The following is a 21,909-nucleotide window of genomic DNA, read 5'->3' as shown; positions in this document are numbered from 1 at the left end:
GTCCATGAAACTTCAATTCGACAAACACGTAAGGGCAACACCGACATGGCAAGTTGGGGATAAGGTGTGGCTCAGTAGCCGCAACATCTCGACAACACGGCCAAGCCCGAAGTTGGACCATCGTTGGCTAGGACCTTTCAGTATCGTTAAACAAATTTCCAAGTCTGCTTATAAGCTAAAACTACCGCTGACAATGAAGGGAGTCCACCCTGTTTTCCATGTCTCTGTTTTAAGGAAGTTCGAGCAAGACACCATTCAATCACGGAAGACCGTACCACCACCTCCAATTGAGATACAAGGAGAAGAAGAATGGGAGGTAGATACAATTTTAGATTCTAGAAAACGCTACAACAAATTGGAGTATTTAGTGAGCTGGAAGGGGTATGGGAAGGAAGATGATTCGTGGGAACCGGCAAGTAATTTAAGCAACGCACAAGACATGATTACTGAATTTAATCACAGATTTCCGAACGCCTCAAGTAAGCACAAAAGGTCGAGGAGAAGATAAGTGTGGGTCAAGCTTTTTCCCACTGGGTTTTTTAACGCTGACCCAGGGAAAGAAGGCAGGACGACAAGAGGAGTCTGGGCCTTAAAGGGGGAGTACTGTAATGATCCTTATATTGAGAACTATGCTTATAGGGGAGGAAGGGGCTTTTCATCCCTCTCGTTGTATTACTGTTGACCTCACACTGCAATCTCGTTAGCATTAGGACAGCACCTTGTCATCCCATTCCGTGTCCCCGCTGTGTTCTGGATCATAACAGCCAAACAAACTCACCCGGACACATCCTAGCATCTAACACCCGGAGAGGATGGAGGTCGAGGGCCAACGGATACCTGTGACAGGGATCAAGCCAGCCAAACAAAGAGGCTTTCAAAAAGCCTGTTTGTTTGGTCAGACAGGTGTTTTTGAGCTGGTAGGCGGGTACGTTCCAGAAAGATGCTGGCCTTAGTGTCACGCCACACAGTTTTTTTTTCTTCCATTTTTTTCTAAAAAAAAAATGCTGGCTTTGATACTGTTTGAACAGTGGCTGATATTCAGTCACTTTTGAATTGAATTACATTTGAACTGCGGCTTGGGTCACCATCAAGCAGAGTCCGCCCAATCCCTATTGACTCTTCTTAAGAGAAGTTTAAATTCAAGGATAAACTTGGTTATGCGCCGGCTCTGAGCGTACTTGACTCATTTCGAATCATGCATCTATGCAAGCCTCTTTGAATTCGGCAATAGCTCGGATATGCTCATTTCCCAAATGTCCTCAGCTCGAAGCGCGTAATCCAACTCATACGTGATCAAAGACTCCTCAACAACATACGTTGTGATTGTATGGCAAGCAAATTGTATGCTTTCGGTGGACGTCTGCTTCCAGCCGGCTCGGAGAGATTTATCAGGAAATGATAAGAACTTGATGATGATTGGATGCAATTCAGTTGATGGAATTCCTAGAATCTCTAATGTTCTTCTGAGAATATATCTTTTTGTTGAATTCTCTTTATTGAGATATGTAACCATAAATTCATTTGGCTCCTTTAGCGTAAGACTGGGTGGTTGGACTTGGCACGAGGGAATAAAACTTCCTATAGGTAGGACATCAATCTAGTGTTCTCAGGGCAATACGAGAGTGAGCGCAATCAATCCTTGCATATATATTGAGGTACAATGCAACAACTCGCCTGTGACTTCAAGGGTTGTTTCCCTCTTGTCTTTCTGATTGAGCTCTCATTTTCATCATCGTTCAACAAAACCACACATGTGGTCATCAGAAAATCTACCAGGAATCCAGGATGAATGCATTGTCAATTGAGCATACAATTTTACGCCCCTCTCTGTTCTCTACGGTTGTTATCTCCCCACCGAATAAAGTGATACAGAAGACTATGTAATTTGGGTCTGTGCCTTTTGTTGTTGCGGTAAACGCAGCGTCTGCTGCTGGGTATTGTTGCGTGTTGCGGACCGATACACCAAAAAACACACTTGCTGGGGCGCGGTGCGTTGCTGGCACAGAGTTGGTCTCACTTGACCCAATTAACAGATGTTAATTGCGAGTTGGCTATGAGGCTGAAGAGGTTGCTAAGTTAGCAACTGAAGAGATTACTATCTCTGTGACCGATGAGAGCAGTATGACAATACCTGCTCGAAATAAAGGTAGAAATTGGTGAAGAAAAAGAGACAACAAGTAGTCAAGAGTTAACACCAATTTATACCAATGAGAGTAGCAGAACAATCACAGCAATACACAGCACATATCAATGACATCATATGATTAGTAAAAGGATGATATCATAGATATCAGACGAGAAACAAAATAAGAAAGGAATAGATCTTTAGATTAGATAACCCCAAATAGTAATACTTCAATTATGTGGACATGTCACCACCTGTTCAGTTGAATGTTGCCTCATCCTGTTGCATTGTTCGGACCCACACCCACATAATTTTTCATTTTGGCAAACTTTGGTGTGATTGATGGTGCTGGCATCTTCCATATCAGACATTTTGGTTCCACAGTGAAAGCTTCACAACATCTTGAATTTACTTTTAATGGGTTTTGGAATTCTTGTGGAAGTGATAACTTCGCTAGATTATAAGACACAAAACCAATGGACAATTTCATGACATGGTGGAAGAATGAGGGTTGATTGAAAAAGTGAGGTGAATTGATTGATTTGGAACATTGGCAAAAGTGGATCTGTATACTCAACTGATCAACAAGTTGGTAGCAAACCTTTATTGGAAGGGCAAGGTGTCAAGGGTTGTGAAATGTTCTAAATCTAATGTTTGTGAATGTTTCTCAATCTCATGCGCGTATGATGAGTTCAAGTGTTTGAGCATTTACATGATTGGATGAACCGAGGTCAGGCAATGTGTGGCCAACACTGGGTGAGCGTATCAGCTATGTGCGGAAGATGTCTTTGTGTTGCATGTTTTTGGAAATATAAGCTGGGAGCGGCGATCAAGTCCCTTGAGCCTTTGTGATTCTCACGTTCATCTGATGATGTGCTCTTTGCTGTGTCAGACCCGACAAATGTAATGTTTAGCCCCTGGGGTGTGGAATAGTCCGTTGTGCACGTGCATTCGCCCAAAAACCCTTTAAGTGAAAATCCATATCATTCTGAATGGTACAAGTTGTTTCGGATAGCTTTTTTGATTCTGGCTGATCCTCTGAATCGCATGACACTGTGTTTAGCTGTCCACAAGAGGAGCGCTCGCGGTGCTGAACTGGTGGGGCTGTGCTTTTGTCCATGTTATACATCATGAAATAACATATGACATACAGTTCAATCAGGTTCAATCCAACAAGCTCAAACAAGCTTACGGTCCGGCAAAACTGAAGCAAATCAGCTCGGAATTGTGGTCAAGCTTTAGAAAGCCTTTTGTATTCTTGTCCACAGTGACCGACCCATGTGAGCTGTTGCCCTCAGAAGATCGAACCAATTAGTGGGGATTTTGAGTTAAGCCATATGAAACCTGCTGTTTCGAAAAGAAACATTTCTGATAGCTCCCAGTTTGCCAGCCTGACGCGCTCTTCATACAAATCAAATCTTTGTCGATTCTCCAATCTCAACAAAGTGATTCAGGATTTCGGTTCATTAAAATAATCCACATCACATCAAAGGACACTCGGAACTCATCTCATCAAAACTACTGATTTTTAACAATGATCTTAATCAAATCTATGCTCCTTGTAGCGATCGAGATTTTTCTCGTTAGCCAAGTTACTGCATATATGGGATGGGGAGATCCAGTTTGCTATGGATCTTCTGAGGTAAAAGGAGAAGATTGTTTCAAGTAAGTACATTTCAATCTGACAATCACTCCACACCAATAAGAAAACTCAATTATACGCCTTCTTTCAACAAACAGCGCACTGAGTCAATTCTTTGATACGTCGGACGTTTATACTTCTGAGAAAAACTTTACTGATTCTGAAGCAAAAAGTTGCGGTACTTGTACTGTAAGTCATAAGAACAAAAGGGAAACTCGCACCCTTGAAGTCAAGATGGAAATAAACTCAATATCTCATTTCATCATAATCCTAAATAGGTCGTTCTTCGAACAAATACTGAGAATTGTAAAGTGTAAGTTCTATAACAAGACAGGAATAAAATGCTTCTTGAATACGTAGTACTTACACCAATTTTTTTGGATCTTTTGTATTACAAAAATGTAGACATCAAGCTCATTTGATCGATGGTATGAGTCCGCGAATGGAGGAACTATCACCACCCAGAGGTGGAATGGACTATTTGGTACAAAAATGTGCTTCTCACGGAAAGGTAAAGTTCAACCAACCTATCAGTCCAATCATTTTTGAAACTTGCACAATGTCTCTCCAGCAAGAATACTGTTTTTGATTTGTAATTGCTTTGTTTTCATTCGTGTATAGAATGGAGATGTACTGATATTTGAAGACCCGGAGTTTACCAACCCTACTGCTATCTCGTGCAACTGGAAAATCAAAATATCAGAAAACAAGCAACAGAATTCAACCCCATAATTTGATTTTTCCGCCTATTTAGTTCCATTTCCTTCAATCCTTCATTCAACGAAATCCTTCTGATACGATGTCCTTTAACTCATTTGATTGCTTGATTTATAATCCAACGGACATGTAATTTCTTTCAATTTTTCTCTTACAGACACTCCTCCCTTGTATTTCCATATATACAGGCTTGTTGCAGTCAATGCATTAAAAGACTTTTTATCCATTTCAATGCTTCAAGTGTCATCAGAGCTTTGAGGCTGTTTGATACTTTGCATACAATACCTTGCTCCATTTTGTTGCATGTTATGATAAGCGTTTACGTCCACATATAGCCCTCTTGAACTGCAACATACATTGATTCCATTGAAGTGTGCCAGATCAACAACAACCGGTCCCGTCATCACATGGGCGGCACTTTGGGTTTCTAGGTGCAGGACCAGGTCCAGGACCAGAGTCACGAGTTTTGAGGAGTCTTGAGTTAGTGAGATTGGTTTTGTGCAGGCAGGTATCGTATCAATCAGTCAAACGATGTACAAGGGTAGAGTAACAAGAGTTGATGGTCGTGACGTTCACTTACGATCTCTTTTCGATGAAGGGACTAAACTCTACAAATCGTCGTTGTAGGACGTCACGAGTGACACTGAGATCAAGCAAATCATGTGTTAGGTAAAGTTTCTGAGAGCACTTGCAGCAACACAAAGAAAGTCATTAAGGCTTTGCTCACGGTTGGTCAACTTGAACAAGGGTGGCGGAGATTGTGGCTATAAGAATAAATAGAGGATTGAGTAAGATTGAGTATGAATAGAGATATGAATTAGTGTGGATTCACTGACCAGCTAGAACAGCAGCAATGACAACTTTTAAGAACAGCATAGCAAATTCTTTGATTCTTGAGGCAGGTCTGATGGGATAGTCCAAGATGTAAGGTCTGGAGGATATCTAGTAAGTTTTGGTGTGAGAGGGAATGAACGACAGTACAGCGAGCGACAGCGTGGGACTCTGATGAGTTTATAGAAAATCACTCAACCAACCATAACACAAATCTCTCCGTGATGGAAATATCATCCAACAGCTCAACTACAGTGTGACCAAGTGGACCCTCACCCCCCTCAATCCGTCTCCCACCTCCCTCCCTCTTTCATCAGTCGATGTTGGATTTTTTTCATTTCCCAATTAGCCAATTCCTCTTTATTTTTCTGGATGCCTCAAACTGATCATTTCATCAATTGCACGTAAGTCATCTTATCAGACTTCTATTGCATCTATTTAATATTGATTTTGAATCTTTTTCTTTTTCTTTTTTTGACTTGATCTTGATTTTTCTTCTTTTTTTTGACCGTATAGATCAAAGACTACCCCAATTCAAACTGAGACCGTCACATGACCAGATTTACTATACCAATGCCAATGCCACAATCCTTAAGAAGAGATGGGCATTTGATTGAGATTCATCTGATTCAATTGAATTTTTTATTATCCAGTTATAGAAAATGATTTCTGTTGATTGGATTGATATTACCATTTCTTCTATAACCAATGTATCTTTGTAATTGAGTTCCTTTGATACTCTTACAGCCATTCCTAGAATCATCGGTGGCTTTTTAATTTCTTGTGTTGTGTCGGGATTTAATCCAAAACCGGCAAAAACTAAAAAAAAAGGATTTTGACCAAATGTACCGTGGGATACAGTTCTGACGTTTGACATTTCCCCGAGTCGACCTATTTCTTGGCTCTCACGCTTAGCCTGATACAGCCTGGAAAAAAGGGTGGTATTGTCACCCTCCTCTCTCTCTCTCTCTCTCTCTCGCCCTCTTGCTTACTTCCTCACCTCTTCCACCCCCGTTTTCCTCTTTTCATTTTCTCTCATTACCACGAAGAAAAGATTCGTGATTTCTCAAATCATTTTTTCCTCCATTATTTCGCATTATTTCGTTCACCGAAGGCCAACAAGCTCTCCATTCCCATAATCATCATGCCCAAAAATCTTTACAGCTCCGATATCAAGTTGGTCGTGGTCCGCATGGTTTTACGAGGAATGACCTTTCCTGAGATTGTACGGTCAACCGGAGTCGATCTCTCTCTCACCACCGTTTGCCGTTGGTTCAATCTTTACCGCGCCACTCGAGCTGTGGTCACCAATCCTTTGGATCACATGCAAGCTGGCGCGCCAACAGCTCTAGGAGAACCCGAGAAAGAATTCATATTGCAAGCGCTCGAGGTAGATCCAACTCTTTATCTTGATGAACTCCAAGCAAAGATTCAAGATGCCTTTGGAAGAACTGTCTCGGTGAATACTCTGTCAAGCAAACTTCGAACTCGCCTTGGTTGGACTCGAAAAAAACCCCAAACAGTGCATCCAAACCAGTCAGCTATTGCGCGGGGTGCTTATATAGCGGAGATCTCGGAAATTGATCCACGATGTCTTGTATTTGTTGGTATGTGTGGTTTTCGCTGGTCTTGTGTCTGCTCAAAAGTTACACAAAGACTAACATGCTGCATTTCAGATGAAAGTGCAATCTCAGAACGTCGATTGTTTCGGACCCATGCGCGGGCACCTATTGGGCAACGTACTCCTCGCCTCCAGCGCGCCACTCAGGCCTTCCGATGGTCAGTGTTGCCTGCGATATCCATGGATGGGATCGTGGCCGTGTCCGTTCAGCCGGGTGGCTATTCCCAGCTGGATTTTGAGTCGTACTTGGAACACGGCCTGGTACATCAAATTTTTGTTTTTCTACTCCTTGAGATTGGTATCTGAAAATCTAATTACTTCTTTGTCTGGTCTGGTCTGGTTCAGCTTCCAGCCATGAACCCTTTTCCAGCTCGAAACAGCGTCCTCGTGATGGATAACGCTCCTATCCACCACGGGGGCCGAGTTGAGGAGCTATGCGCTGCGCGAGGGGTTAGGTTAGTCTATCTACCGGCCTACAGTCCAGACTTCAACCCTATCGAAAAGGGCTTCTCTGTATTAAAGTCCAGACTCAGGCAATCTCAAGCCTTGCAGCACGCTTTGGATGCGGATGATGAAAGAGCAAGTATTTTTGTGGCTTGTATGGAGTTGTTTACGGAAGAGGTCTGTCAAGGTTTTTATAGAGGGAGTGGTTATTTATAATCTCAATTTGCAAGTTATTTGAAGTTTGTTTTGGAAGAGTCTGAATTATTACAATTGCCGTATATTTCTTTACTTACAAAGAAGATAATAAATCAAGCGATAAAATCCAATGTGTAGATGCAAATACAAAAAAATTTCACCCTTTAGTTACATCTCAGAGGATATTTGTTACAGTTTTTCGGTTATTACAAATTAAAATCTTTTTTTTTTAGGGGATTGTCTTTGAAATGAATATTATCAGTGTGGTTATTATTTTTTATTTATGTTTGAGTGAGCAAAAACATAAAAGCGAGTCATGAAAGAAAAGGCACATATAGCTAACCTTTCAAAAATGGTTAGGCCTAAAAATTTCTCTATAACGAAATTTGATAGAGACCAAATTTCTTAGTGATGAACCCCTTGAGATCAATTCAATTGAAAAAAACATTAATGATATATTAATTATATTTCATTAAAGATTAAACTTTTGATCTAATCAAAACATTAAAAACTACTCATCAAGAGTCGTGATGAGTACTTAAAAGTTAAACAAACTTTGGATTTGGACCAGTTGGATGATCACTGGGTCTTACTTCTCAGGTTTCAGGAGGTGGCTCAAATGTCATCACGAGACAGAAGAATCAGAGGCTGAAATTGCGTCACCAAACAAATAAGGAGGAAAAAATTGAAAACAGTTGAAGCACGAGTCACATATAAGGTGGAAACCTTTCATTCACAAGAAGCACGAGTCACAAGCAAGGTCACGAGACGGAACAATCCAAGGCGGTATTTGCGTCGCCATACAAAAAAACAGGAGGAAATATTGGAATCACGAGAAGCACGAGTCACAAACAAGTGGGAAACATTTGAGTGCCGAGTCAAAAAAATGATTTTGGGAAATAAGGAGGGATCTTTTGATAGATCTGCAAGGCAAGAGCAATCTTTGCGCGATGGGGATAGTAACAATTCTGATAGGTGGAAAATAACGTCGGATTCATGTCCGGAAGTCAATACTCTGGGGAAGGAGCCACTTGTTGGACAGATGAGGCAGGGCTGGAGGCCTGAACTAGATCGTGAAGAACTTTGTCATCATCTTTGAGCTCGTCAATGTCGATCTTGAGATCATTGGCACGATCCATCGCTTCAAACATCGAGGCCATACTAGGGTGCATGCCTCGCGCAGTGAGAGAACTCTCGGTGAATTGGACACTGGGAATGAGGTCGGTCCAAGATTTGACGCCGGCACAGTTGAGGATAGTTCTGGTGGTGTGGTCGTCTTTTGGAACATTGCAGTGGAGCAAAAATTGTTCTAGAGCTTCTGCATGAGCACGGACATCTTTGTCTGAGTTGACTGGGGCAAGGTCCATCGTACCAGCTGATAATCAAAGAATGACATCAAAGAACGTGTAAGTGATTCGTCAGTGACACAAACCACAATAAAAATATGTACCTGGCTCATTTTGAATGTTGTTCTTAACCGTAACTTGAGACGAGAAGATTTTGGGTTTAGGTGAGTCCGATGACAGCATAATGGCCATGCCATTTCCATATCCGGAGGGCGAGCCTACCAAATGACGGTGAATTAAACAATGAGGAGGAAAGGAAGATGACATGTTGATCTCAGAATAGGTTCAATAGATGATGACGAGAACATGTGACATACCTGGCTCTCGTTTGATGATAGGTGAAGGAGAGGGTGGATCGGAGGACAACACGATGGTGATCCTTTTGGCTACCCAAGTGAGAGATTAGAATGAAACAAATGATCGGTGGTCAAATAAGGAAAAGGGTAACAAAATATCGGTGGTCAAATAAGGAAAAGGGTAACAAAATATCGGTGGTCAAATAAGGAAAAGGGTGGATAAGGCAAAGTGTGAAATGGAGTCTTACTTGGCTTGATTCCTCTTTTTTCATCTTCAAAGCCTACAAAAAAGTTCGATAATCAAAATCTGAGCAAAAGAGTATTCAAGATATTGAGAGATGGTGAGCGTACCAGGTTCAACCTTGATTTTTTTCTTATCATTTCTCTCACCATCATCGGAGGTACTGAAGATCGCAGATCTCTTGGAGCCACCAGCCATTGGTTTTTGAAATAATAATTTTGCTGGTGGTTCGAAAAAAGACTGATGAGAACCGCCAGCCTTGTTAAAGGTAGGAGAAAGGTCCAAGTGCAAATCGCCGCTTCGCATCTTCACTCGATCGTCTACTTTCATAGCCTTGTGGTAGACACGGGACTTCTTCATAATCGCGAGGTACTCATAAGTGCGAGGAGGGATTTCACGAGTCGCCATTCCCGCTTGCTGAGATGGAAAGGGAAAAGGAGATGAGAAAAGGGAAAGAGTAGATCGAAATGGTGAGGATGAGAAGTAGTTGAAACTTATGAGGACGAGAATCAGAAAGCTCACCACCACTTTGGCCCAAACCCAAGCCCCGCTCCATGTTAACCGGTAAAGGATCTTAGGATCCCATGGGCAAACCAAGACAACCCCGTCTCCGGAGTTCCCCTTTTGAGCATGATCATGGAAGAGCTGCGCAGTCAGTTCGTGGAGCGCGATCCGCTTACGGGCGTCCTGTCAAATTGGCGGAGTTAGGAGGATATCGAAAAAAAAAGAGGAGGATATCAAAAAAAAACGAGGAGGATATCAAAAAGCAAATAAAGGGACAAACAAAAACACAATACAAACCTCTAATTCCTTGGTAAGAACCCGAACCTCCGATTCGGATGCAGATGGGCCTCTGGCTGATGTGATCAGTTCTTTCGCAGCGCAAGCCTAAGGAGCGTCATTAAAGTCAGAAAAAAAAATGAACACCGGAAAAAAAAGAGACTACGTACCTGAGCCACCTTTCTGGCTTTTTCCTTTTGACTTTCACTGAAGATTGTCACGCAACCCTTGTGCTTGGTTGCCTTCAAAAGTAAATCCACAAAGGTTTGCCACGTTTGAGAATCGACAAGAAAGACTTTGGCACGGCCAACCTGGCCCATCCATCTGAGTCAAGGCGCAATATTGCTTTGGAGAACCATGTGTCGCATGCCTTTTTGATACTCCTCGCATATGTCAGCACACATACCTTTGAAGTCATTTAAAGACTTTCCAAATAGACACTGCACGAGTTCAATGATGTTCCCATCATTGAACAACTTGGAATCAATTAAGTTGTAGGACGCCGCAGAGCTCGCAGCAGCTTTGCGGCCCCTGCTAGCTACCTTGATACATGCGGGCTGGTTGTCGACTTCGACTTCCTTATCACTATGTAATTTAAATTTGACCTGCACGGTCATCTCGTTTCTTTTATCGAATTGAACCCGAGGTGCCGTGCCGATCCGGTACAGTGGATTTTGAAGACCACAGGTAGCAGGAGCGTCGTTGCCCGTTTTGTTAGAACTAACTTCAAAAACTTAAAAAGAAAGTTAATCAGATTATGAAATAGAACACTGTACCCATGTAGAAAGATATACTGACGCGCATTCATGTGTCCTTCGACAGCGGGCACTTCGGAGGCATTTGGGTTTGGTGAAGGTTGGTGAGACATGTTGATTGTTTTTGCCAAGCTGATCAAGATATTATATGTGAAAAATAATGAGCAAGAAGAAAAAAAGGAGCGTGAGGGAAATAGAACGGACCAAATAGAAGATACTGGTGTTAAACTGGGATAATAAGTTGGAGTTGAGAGACAGAAGTTCGATATCACTGCCAGCATTAAAGAGGTTCCCAGATGGGAATATGGGTCCTAGTGATCAGATTCCCATTCTGCTACTGTTACACAGTTCCATCAATATTTCCTGAGTAGCCATTGTGATATATGTAGTCAATATTTTGAAATGTGTGTCTCAATCTGAACAAAGTTACAGCATGTATTACACATGATTTTCTTATCTAGATGAGCAGATAACTGAGCGGACCTGTATGTAGCTGATAGCTAAGGATTTATTCAGATGTTTGCACATATGTAGTGTATGCTTTATGGCTCAGATGTGCAGTGCAAGATGATTTGATGCTCCATTCTTCTCTCAATGATATTCCCAGCCTAGGTCATGTTCCGACCAGGGAACCTATTTAATGCTGGCAGTGTATCTGGGGATTGACGGAATTTAAAGATAAAAGATATCAGGATATGATTGAGCAGAAACAAGCACAAACAAAATTTAACAAAAATATGATATCTCTTACGGGCTTAGATTGATGAGGGGAAAGGATAATCTCCGCAAAAGGACCGGTATTTATACCTTTTGGCCATATCAAGATGTAGAAAGTCGGTGTTGTTGGAACCCCCAAAAAGAGTGACCTCATATCCCCATTCCATATGATGTCATTGCCTTGATTTCCATTTCATTTTGAACATTATGAGGAGGAAAAACAAAGTCAATTACATGATTGAAACTTCGGCAAAGTAGAATGGGATACAAAATCTTACTTCGTTTGCTAGAGTTCTTTGGTAGACACACCCTGTTTCTTCGGTAGAAATCAAGTGTTTGTTGTTGGATGGTCTGGCTATGATCGCAAACTTTGAATTAAATCACCACATACCCTTCTTTCTGCATTGACACAATCGTCTTCGGTTGTTCCTTCTTCATAGTGACGCTACCATACATTACAAAAAGGGGGAATCAAAGTCGTATTCAAATTAACGTGGTGAGCTTCGATGGCCGAAAGTGAGATCAGGATCCGTTGAGTGCGCCTATAACGATAGAGATCGAAATGATGAATCAAAACATCATGGATTGAGTATCGTGGTAGAAATCTTTGGCAGACCAGGTTGAATTTTACGTACCTCATTTGATGAAAAGAATATTGAGCCGGTTGAAGCTGGTGGACGCCAGAGAACAGGTGGAAGGACGAAGGCAGCTTCTTTCTGGGGGGGCAGACCAGGCACCCCCAGAGAGTGCGTTGTTCAAAAATGACAGCAATGATGCTCTAAAATTTTAAAGTTAGACGGAGCCAAAATAAGATTTAGGCTAGTCTTGAGGTGCAAAACTGACTTTTGGACCTCAGATTAAACCTGAGTTAAATCCGTGCAACACACAGAACGTCGAAATTTACCAATGATTCTAGGAATGGCTGTAAATGCCTTTTAAATGTTGTGTTGCCTGACTCTAATAAATTAATGCAGAAAGGGAGAAATGGCCAAATTCGGTTGATTTTCCATACACATCAAGTCATCATTCTTTTTAATTCAGATTCAAATATAACCATTATTGAGATTTCTTTGAATAACTTTTCAGATTCCCGTTGGATTTTTGTTAATAGAATTTTTGTTTAATAAAGAATTGTTTATATCTGAGAGCAATTTTTGAGATTTCAGTCCAGATTTTTGGGTGAACAACATAAGTATTGACTTCTTTGTTTTATTGAGATTTGATTGAAAAAGTAATGAGATTGTAAGTTTAGTTGAATATTTTTGGTCGATTTGAAAAAGATAATGAAAAAAACAGTAATGTGAATCACATTCTGCTCGATTAACTATTAGTCGTTTGGGGTCAACTTATGTTGGATCATGAGGGATATTGATGAGGCTTTCTCAGTTTGTAGGCTCATAATTTCAAAACACATTGACCTTGCATGAATCAAGACAAAAACAAAGGGTAAGAGACGTCACAACCACAAATAGAAAATGCAAGAACAGATACTAGCATAAGCCTCAATCACTACAACTTTATAAGTCATAGACAGAAACTATGAGTTATGATATCATAAAGCAAAACATATCACAAGGACACTTGAAAAAAAGGAAGCACTGGTCTGGTGCAAGAGATAGCTCAAGTATGAGACCTCCCTAAATCACTCATAATCATTTCAAAAGTGAGTATCATCATTGCTGTGACAGTGTCCGTTTGCACAAGGAGTGGAGGTAGTCTCACAGTGCCCGTGGTGAGGGCCCCCGACGTCTGGGGCTCCAGCAAGTACAAAGGCTTGCCTTTGAACTCTTGAAGGCCTCCGACGTCGGGGGCGTCCTTCACGGGCACTGTGTCTTTGATCTATATGGTCAAAAAAAAGAAGAAAAACAAGATCAAGTCAAAAAAAGAACAAGAAAAAAGCCTCAAAATCAACATTAAATAGATGCGATAGAAGGACGATAAGATGACTTACGTGTGATTGATGAAATGATCAGTTTGAGGCATCCAGAAAAATAACAAGGAATTGGCGAATTGGGAAATGAAAAAAATCCAAAATCGACTGATGAAAGAGGGAGGGAGGTGGGAGAGGGATTGAGGAGGGTGAGGGTCCACTTGGTCACACTGTAGTTGAGCTGTTGGATGATATTTCCATCACGGAGAGATTTGTGATGGAAGAAAGTTCAGAAAAAAAGAAAAAAAAAGTCAAATCCAAACTTTTTATAGCCGAGCGCACGGATCAGGTGTGAGGCAGAGGCTTGACCAATCTGGCAAGCTTTCTGCAATCGACTGTAGTTTTTTTTCCACAAGTCCACAAAGCCAGAACACAGCCAAAAATTTCTTTTCTGGCTTTGTGGAAAAGTGTTCTGGAACCTTTGTGGAAAAGTTCCAGAACCACTTTGTGTAGGACAATTCAACTTGCAGGTTTACTAGGATTGTGACTTAACTGTCAGCTACACTCTGTTAGAATATTTATGTGTATGTAGCTTAGGCCACAAGATGAAATCAGAACTGGGTCACCAATAGGTGCAGTTGTATTCATAAAAACTACCTGGTTCAACTCCAACAGGTTTGGAACCACATTTCTTTTTCTATTTGTGTTTGGAAACAAGTTTGATTTCTTCACAGTTGAATGAATGATGCATGAACAAATTACCAGCTCATACATTTTACAGTCAATCCAAAAAAGCTTGGCCCGCCCAGTTTTTGTAAAATAATATTTTGGCCTGTATTGGCCAAAATATGCTTGTATTGAGCCTTCAATCGAGATAGCAATATCTCGATTGAATTTGGCCAGTTGACCGCTCTTGAGTGTAGCTCAACCATCCTCATCGCCTACAAACATCATCGCCTTTGTTCTTCCAGTTTTGTCAGATTCGAATTCACTACAGAATCAAACTTAACATACAGAATGCCGTTCATCAAGTATAGCCCTCAACTCAAAGTGATTGCCCTTAACAAATGGCTTCTAGGACAACCCATTTCAGCGATCAACAACAAGATTCTCACCGATCACTGTGAACATCATTCAACTTCCCCAAGTTGGAAGAGGAAAATGATTAATAGTACAGTTTGTCATAAAAGGATCCAATACTGCACACCTGAGACATAACACCCACACTACATATGTGCAGCAAGCTAAATAGATAGTTATCTATCATGTACATACAGGTCTGCTCAGTTTTTTGCCCATCAGAATGAATAAATCACATGTTATACCACATGAAACTTTTTTGACCTTGAAAAAATTGTTGCAAAAATTCACTACATAGAATTCTGTAGCTGCTCAGGCAATATTACTGAAGCTGTTTCATAGTAACAGAAAGGGTGTTACATGCAGTTGAGTTGATGAGATCACACCAAAACACTGGGTGGGTGTATGTAGTCAATCTTTTGAATACTTTTGTCAATCTGAAAAAAGTTACAGCATGTATTACATATGAATAACTTACGCTGATGAGCAGATAACTGAGCAGAACTGTATGTACATGATAACCACCTATTCACTGAGCCTGTTGCACATATGTAGTGTGTGTGTTCTGGCTTAGGTGTGGAGTGATAGATCATTTTATGACAAATCATACTCCCAATCATTTTTTCCTGCCCACTTGGGGAAGCCGAATAATGTTTGCAGTGCGATATATCTGCAAAGTCCTTCAGACAATGGAGGAATATTTACGAACTCACTCACTGTGTCATCAGAAACACCATGACCTACAAGAAACGAGGCCGCCCGACTTTGTACTCTAAGGAGGACCGCAAGTTCATGATCGAGCTTATCGAAGACGATCCGACCCTTTTCCTGGATGAAGTTCAAGAGGCGATGTATGATCACACTGATCTACTCGCATGTCGCCAGACTATCGCAAACGATTTGAAGGAGAGGCTCTTCTTAACGGTTCACACAGTTTCAAAGGTCGATCCCAACCAATCAGCGGAACGACGGGCAGCTTATTCCATCCGGATTGCTAATGTTGATCCCAAATGCCTTGTTTTTTTTGGTAAGTTCAATCTCTTTACTTATCTTCAATTGAGGATTCAGTAACTGACTTGCTTTTCTCTTTCAGACGAGACCGGTCTAACATAACAAGAAGTCATGTGAAACAAAGTCAGATCAAAGAAAGGTGAACGACCTGCAAAGTTGAAGCAAAGAAGATGTGGACCCCATTACAGCATGCTTGCAGCCATATGCGAAATGGGGTTACTCGCAGTACACTCAAAGGTCAACGCATACCTTTGAAAGGATTTTGAAGCGTTCCTCAAGCACATCTTGGTAAGTTCCTCTCATTCCTTTCTTCTCTCTTTGTGTACATTCGATGAAACTGATGGTTATGCATCCATATATTCCAGCTGCCTGTCATGAACCGATACCCAGCTCGAAATTCGGTATTAGTGCTGGACAACTGCACCATCCATCATGGTGGAGCAATCAAACGCCTGTGCGCATCTTTGGGCATCCTTGTCCGTTATCTACCACCGTACTCACCGGATTTTAACCCGATCAAGCGAATTTTCAAGGTCTTCAAAGATTGACTCAGAAGAAATCGGACTTTAGAGGATGCAATCAATAAACTACGATGTTTGATGGTGATCATGAGTGAAGTATCCACGAGTACCCTGACACTACACAAAATGTAATCTTTACCGGGCGGTAAAGAAAACTACTGACATAGAAAAATCCTGAGGCAACAGGAAGAGAGCTAAAAATCTGAAAAAATATGCACCTTGTTCCTAGATGTTGGGGTGTGATGATGAGTATTTTTTTGTATTTTACACACAGATATTGGTTAGTCTACTAACAATAAAGGCTGAGAATCATCAAAATCCCACCTGTAACAATACCTGAAATTTGGCCCATGATCTTGAAGAGAGGATTTTGAAATCTTCAAACATCAATACCTTTTGCAGTTCTAAATCAAATCACTCGATTTTAAGTTTATCAAAAAGGTGAGTCTTTCCTTTACATTTATCATTGAGACATCACATCTGTAGCCGGTCTACAAAAGATCCTACAGAGCAATTCATGCAGAACTGTTTGAGCATATGTAGAGCGTTTACATGACTAAATAACACCTTACTGCCTTTATTAAGTGTAAAGGAGAATGGTTCAGCTTTTGACTGAGCCAAAAATTGAGTTGTTTGGAGCAGAATTGCAGAAGTTGTTGTAGTTTTTAGACCACAAAATATTGTCTTCATGATCATGACCCAAATTTCAGGTATTGTTACAGGTGGGTTTTTGATGATTTTCAGCCTTTATTGTTAGTACACTAACCAATATCTGTGTGTAAAATACAAAAAAATACTCATCATCACACCCCAACATCTAGGAACAAGGTGCATATTTTTCCAGATTTTTAGCTCTCTTCCTGTTGCCTCAGGAGTTTTCTATGTCAGTAGTTTTCTTTACCGCCCGGTAAAGATTACATTTTGTGTAGTGTGATTGAGAAACTTTATGAGACATGTGGGTATTATTGATATGATCTGGACGAGCTCAAAAAGTTTCACTCTACGAAGAAGTTTTTGATTATGGTTTCTCATCTCAAACCTAAAGAAAAGTCATGTTGTATCATCTCACCAAAAGAAATTTCTCTGTATGCGCCTGAGTAATAAAAAGGGTTCTCATACCCATTGTTGTTTTTTTGATTACCTTGATTAAAAATGAGCCATAACCCATTGCTTTAAGAGCTTATCTCAAAAACTTCCATAATAAGTTTGTGCAATTCATCAATTGTGAGATGATGAAGTCAATAATCATGATAACCAAAAGTGTGTTGAGATACAAGTTGAATACAATTGGGATGAACCAATATGAAAGAGTTACCTCAATAAGTCTTCAATTTTACTCGAGTATTTTTTTAAAAATCTTACTATGGCAAAAGGCTAATGGTCTTATAGACCAGGTTTTCACAGGTTCATACATAAATTTTCATTTCAGCAGTAGCAGTCAAACAGTCGATCTTTTACAAGGATTAAGAATGGATACAATATTTGCTAAGCTACACAAGTGCTTGCTACAATAACATTTTTTATGGATTTTGATCTTGTTAGACTGGATCAATCCCAAAAGCCGGGATTCTTGCGTCTCTTGAGTTCAGCTTGATAAAGTGGGGCTTGATCATGTAAACGTACTGCGGTTCCATACGCGAATCCCAACGCAGCAAGGGTTGTAACATTTAAAGAGGGCGAAAGGAATGCTTTGTAATCAATGATGTCGAGCTTCTTGAGAAGGGCACGGGTGTTTTCATCGTCTGGTGAAATCTTGGCCCAAGTAAGGAAGTCTTTGAGAGGTGGAGGAGGACCTGGAATAGGTGACTCGGTACGATTGTTGGGAATTTGTGAAGTAGTTTGAACGTTATCGGCAGGGGCAGCAGGTTGTCCATGAGGATGACCAGGTTGGTTGGAAATGCGGCAAAATCGGAATTCAGGTAGCTTGGGAGGCACCATCTCGGTTGCTCCAGGTTTGCGTTTGAACTGGTTCAAAGAAGGAAATTGGTCAATGAAAGATGATCAAGATGATGAAAAAGAAAGTACTTACCAATGCAGTTGCCCAAGTATCCATCATCAAATGGCTCAAGTGGACTGCCTCGTTGGTATTTTCTGGGTTGATAAGCCCCATACACTCCCAACCGCCAATTGAGACACATCCATAGTCCTGCATGAGCTTGACTCGGATACGCTGCCATTCTGGATTAACATCAATATCCTGTAATCAAACAGGGATCAGTAGAGGTTTATGATGAGGCCAAGATGAAGTCAGTACTTATGTGCATTTCTAATTCATCGATTCGATGAGGAGCCAATGAATTTGGATGACTGTCAAGAGTGGCTCGATCAAAAGTGTCCTCCTGTTCAGTATTTTTGGAAAAAGAACATCATCAGCAAATGAGATTTCAGAAAAGGAATTGAAAAGTAAAAAACTAACTTACCTTTGATTTTAGACGATTGGCAGTCTTTGGATTATCAATGAAAAGTTTGAAATCAACTTCTTTACCCTTGTTGGCCTTCATGGTTTCCTTGAACTGGTCAAGGACCACCTCCGATGCAATCATTTTCAAGGCCGACTTGAGAAACGGTCCACGGCCAGCCACGTAGCCTTTGAATGCCAACTTACCATCTAGATCAGCCTCTCTGAGAAGCGATCCACATACCGCTTTGACTTCAGCACAAGCATCAAAGACGGCCTCTTTGACATCGACGAGTGTAGCCCCGTGGATTTGAATGACAGAGTTGAAAGCCGGCTCACTTGTGAGATCGATGTACTTCTGGGCGGTTCCGGCTTGTTTTTCAGCCTTGGTCTTCGGGATCGGAGTATAGACGTGGAACCATAGCTTGACAAGGCTTGGTTTGGCCTCGTCAGCTTCCAAGCTAGGTTGAATGGCCACTTCAGGGTATCGTGGCGGTGGTGTAACAGTTAAGTTGATGTCAACATGTGTTTCTGAATCAGAATCACATCAGTTCAATTGATGAAAACTGTTTTCAACGGAGGGATGAAAGTACTTACCGCTCACAGCTCGAGGTTGACCTTGAATATTGTGATTCCCAAGCATTGGGTTGACGTGAGCCTCATTGATAAAGGCGTTGAAAGACATCGGTGGGGCTGGAACTGAATGATTGGAGAAACGGACAGAGAAAGAAAGAGAATACAAAAGAGCGAGATGAGTGTTTGGAAATGAGAAATTCTGAGATGGGTGGAAAAACTCACCTGGAGGCGGTCCACGAAGTCAACACTCAAATTCCTGGAAGCCTGGTTTGCGTTTCGGATCCAAATGGATCAATTCGTTATCTTGATATTGACGTGGGCCGCCGGTAACGTCTTCAAAATGATGGCCACGTCTGCGGAGAGAAATTAAACACAAAGGTAAGCAGCTGAACAACTTTGATCAAGTGACATAGAATCGAAGAAAGAAGCTTACTTGTACATTTGATAAGGGGTACCTTCCCTACCACGTTCAGGGCTAAGGCCTTCAGGTCCAGCTTGTCTTGCTTGCCGAATCGCACTAAAAAAACCATGGGTCAGTGAATCATTGTTGATAAGAATTGGGTTTTGAATACTTACAGTTCTTCACGTCTTCTCTGTTCAGCTTCTAAGAGAAGTTGCTTTTTGGTTGGTTTTTTGACCATCGTGGATTTGGAATAGTTTGTTGGAATAGTTGTGGTGGGATCGAGGGTATGGAGGGTATGGAGTCGAGTGGTCAACAGCAGTCAACTGGCCAAATTCAATCGAGATATCGCTATCTCAATTGAAGGCTATGCTTGTATTTTGGCCTGTATTGGGCAAAATATTATTTTACGAAAACTGGGCGGGCCCAAACTTATATAAGTCCCACTCGCTTCGGCCCCGTCGGTACAAGTACCACGTACCTCCGAGCGCCAGCGAGGGACTTATGCGCTATCCCAAATTTCTGGCGTGAGACTAGACAGGGCTTTCGCCAAAAACCTGTCATCTCACGTGCTCACGTATTCACCTTATCAACTCATGAAAAGGTGATAATGAAACAAAAGCGCAAGATCTCCATCTATCATTTGCCACCCTCCATACCTTCACGGCCCCATATCTTCAAAAGATATGAGCAATCAAGCTCTTGGCTCACAACTCGGGGCCGTACATGACCAATTCATGACTGCGGCGGCAAAAACCCTGGCAGGGTGGACATAACGGACAAAACCTGCTAGACAAACTGAAGTTTGCCTGCCGGCTCTGATTTTTCGCCAAGTTCACAAATCAGGCACCCTCGTCACACCACAACTCACCGCATACAACCAGTTCACTTGCACATCTATCTCAACCCAAACCCGTCGGAATGCTACGAAGGAGTGTATCCGCCGCCAATGCGCAGAAACTAGCACTCGGAGTAGCCAAATCCCTAAGTGCACCGGCCAAACTGCGTGTCGAGCTACTTGGAATCAGCGAGGACGAACAAGCCAAGATCATCGGCGACTTGTTTCAGGCCAAATACGGATTCCCGGCACGAGCTCAGCAAGTCCAAGCTGTGGTACACCTCATCAATGTTCGTACCAACTTTTTATTAGCGGGGACAGGTTTTGGCAAGAGCCGAGTGCCCAAATTGGTCTACCTGGCCTTCGACGATAGCTATGCTCCTATTTTGCTGAGCATCAACCCGTTGGACGCTCCAGGCGATGACCAGGTATGTTCGCAGCGGTCAAGTAGTCCAACTTGCCACACCTGACTGACCTTTGATCCCACCATGGTTCCAGGTCAGCGAAAAAGACAGAGTTAATTTGAACGGCGTGAACTTGACCGGGCCAAATTGTACACCGGATATGTGTAATGCGATTATTCAAGGGAAATATAACTTTGTTTACGTGGTAATTACAATCGTTTATATGTGGCTCCCATTGGCCAAACGGACAGTTTGAAACTGAGACTTTTGGATTTTTGGTATGGCTAGAGCCCAGAAGTCGCATTAACTAGCGAAGTTTTTGACCAAATGTGGATGGATCCTCGGTTTCAGTCGAGGTTGGTTCACGTGGTGGGCGCGGGTTTTGAATTTTGGGCAGGCCCAGGCGCGGATTTTGACTGTTCCAAAGGCACGCCTATAGTGGGGGCGCAGAGGCGTGCCTCTGAGGTGTCAAAATCCCCCCAAAAATCAAAAAAAGGCAAAAAAACCCGCTCAACAACATCAGAAAGGACTTTTTTGTATTTCATAACAGTTCTGCTGTACACCTCATGAACATTCATTGAAGTAAACCATCGAAAAGATTCTCCTCATCCCAGTCTTCATTGTCAGATCCCTCATCTAAAACAATAGTAACAGCTTGTTCTGCTTCAACTCTAATATTGAATAATGTTAAATCAAAGAGAGTGTCTATAAAACCACTCTCAGTAATATCCTCTCGTTCTTCTCCCTGATCCACCTCATCTTCACCATGAATTCCATTTTCAAACTCTTGAACTTGATCAAGATCTTCAAATTGAGGATCTAGATCTTGTGAATCATCAGCAGCAGCAGTTTGATCGTTATTTTTGATCGATTTGGCCACACGATTCGATTGCTCGGATTCGAGATCCATCTCGATTTGAGACATCATCTTTAATGTTGAGACATCCATTCGAGCGCGCGACTTAGTCTTTTGAGAACCCATCCGCGAAAAGAGGCTTTCAACACCCGCAGCGTGGGGTACAATTTCTAAGAGCTTGATGGTGAACGACTTGAGCTCTTGAGTCTGTGGATTAGCTGGTACCTTCAACCAGTAATTCATGG

General features: G+C 41.7%; 4 protein-coding genes across 4 annotated transcripts; 1 reads left to right on the top strand and 3 right to left on the bottom strand.

Moving 5' to 3' along the window:
• Nucleotides 1–3,659: 3,659 nt before the first annotated feature.
• MELLADRAFT_104208 (uncharacterized protein) lies at nt 3,660–4,499 on the top strand (the record flags this gene model as incomplete). Its single annotated transcript, XM_007407197.1, has 5 exons — nt 3,660–3,790; nt 3,866–3,956; nt 4,046–4,080; nt 4,173–4,278; nt 4,389–4,499. 5 exons carry the CDS (start codon nt 3,660–3,662, stop codon nt 4,497–4,499), a joined length of 474 nt encoding a protein of 157 aa, XP_007407259.1.
• Nucleotides 4,500–4,865: 366 nt separating this feature from the next.
• MELLADRAFT_95971 (uncharacterized protein) lies at nt 4,866–5,360 on the bottom strand (the record flags this gene model as incomplete). The annotated part of the gene is made up of 4 exons (XM_007407146.1): nt 4,866–4,959; nt 5,065–5,127; nt 5,212–5,248; nt 5,321–5,360. The coding sequence occupies 4 exons, from the start codon at nt 5,358–5,360 to the stop codon at nt 4,866–4,868; spliced, it is 234 nt and encodes a 77-aa protein (XP_007407208.1).
• Nucleotides 5,361–9,081: 3,721 nt separating this feature from the next.
• MELLADRAFT_104207 (uncharacterized protein) lies at nt 9,082–11,106 on the bottom strand (the record flags this gene model as incomplete). Its single annotated transcript, XM_007407145.1, has 9 exons — nt 9,082–9,194; nt 9,239–9,307; nt 9,466–9,498; nt 9,569–9,875; nt 9,981–10,145; nt 10,260–10,346; nt 10,409–10,480; nt 10,781–10,971; nt 11,037–11,106. The coding sequence occupies 9 exons, from the start codon at nt 11,104–11,106 to the stop codon at nt 9,082–9,084; spliced, it is 1,107 nt and encodes a 368-aa protein (XP_007407207.1).
• Nucleotides 11,107–17,740: 6,634 nt separating this feature from the next.
• On the bottom strand, nt 17,741–19,233 carry MELLADRAFT_95969 (uncharacterized protein; the record flags this gene model as incomplete). The annotated part of the gene is made up of 5 exons (XM_007407144.1): nt 17,741–18,157; nt 18,222–18,370; nt 18,447–18,531; nt 18,613–19,121; nt 19,188–19,233. 5 exons carry the CDS (start codon nt 19,231–19,233, stop codon nt 17,741–17,743), a joined length of 1,206 nt encoding a protein of 401 aa, XP_007407206.1.
• Between the last annotated feature and the right edge of the window lie 2,676 nt (nt 19,234–21,909).

This window comes from Melampsora larici-populina (genome assembly GCF_000204055.1).
Source record: "Melampsora larici-populina 98AG31 unplaced genomic scaffold MELLAscaffold_8, whole genome shotgun sequence".
NCBI classification, from domain to species: Eukaryota; Fungi; Basidiomycota; class Pucciniomycetes; order Pucciniales; family Melampsoraceae; genus Melampsora; species Melampsora laricis-populina.
Note: the sequence above shows the minus strand (reverse complement) of the source record. Positions and strands in the feature narration are given on the sequence as shown.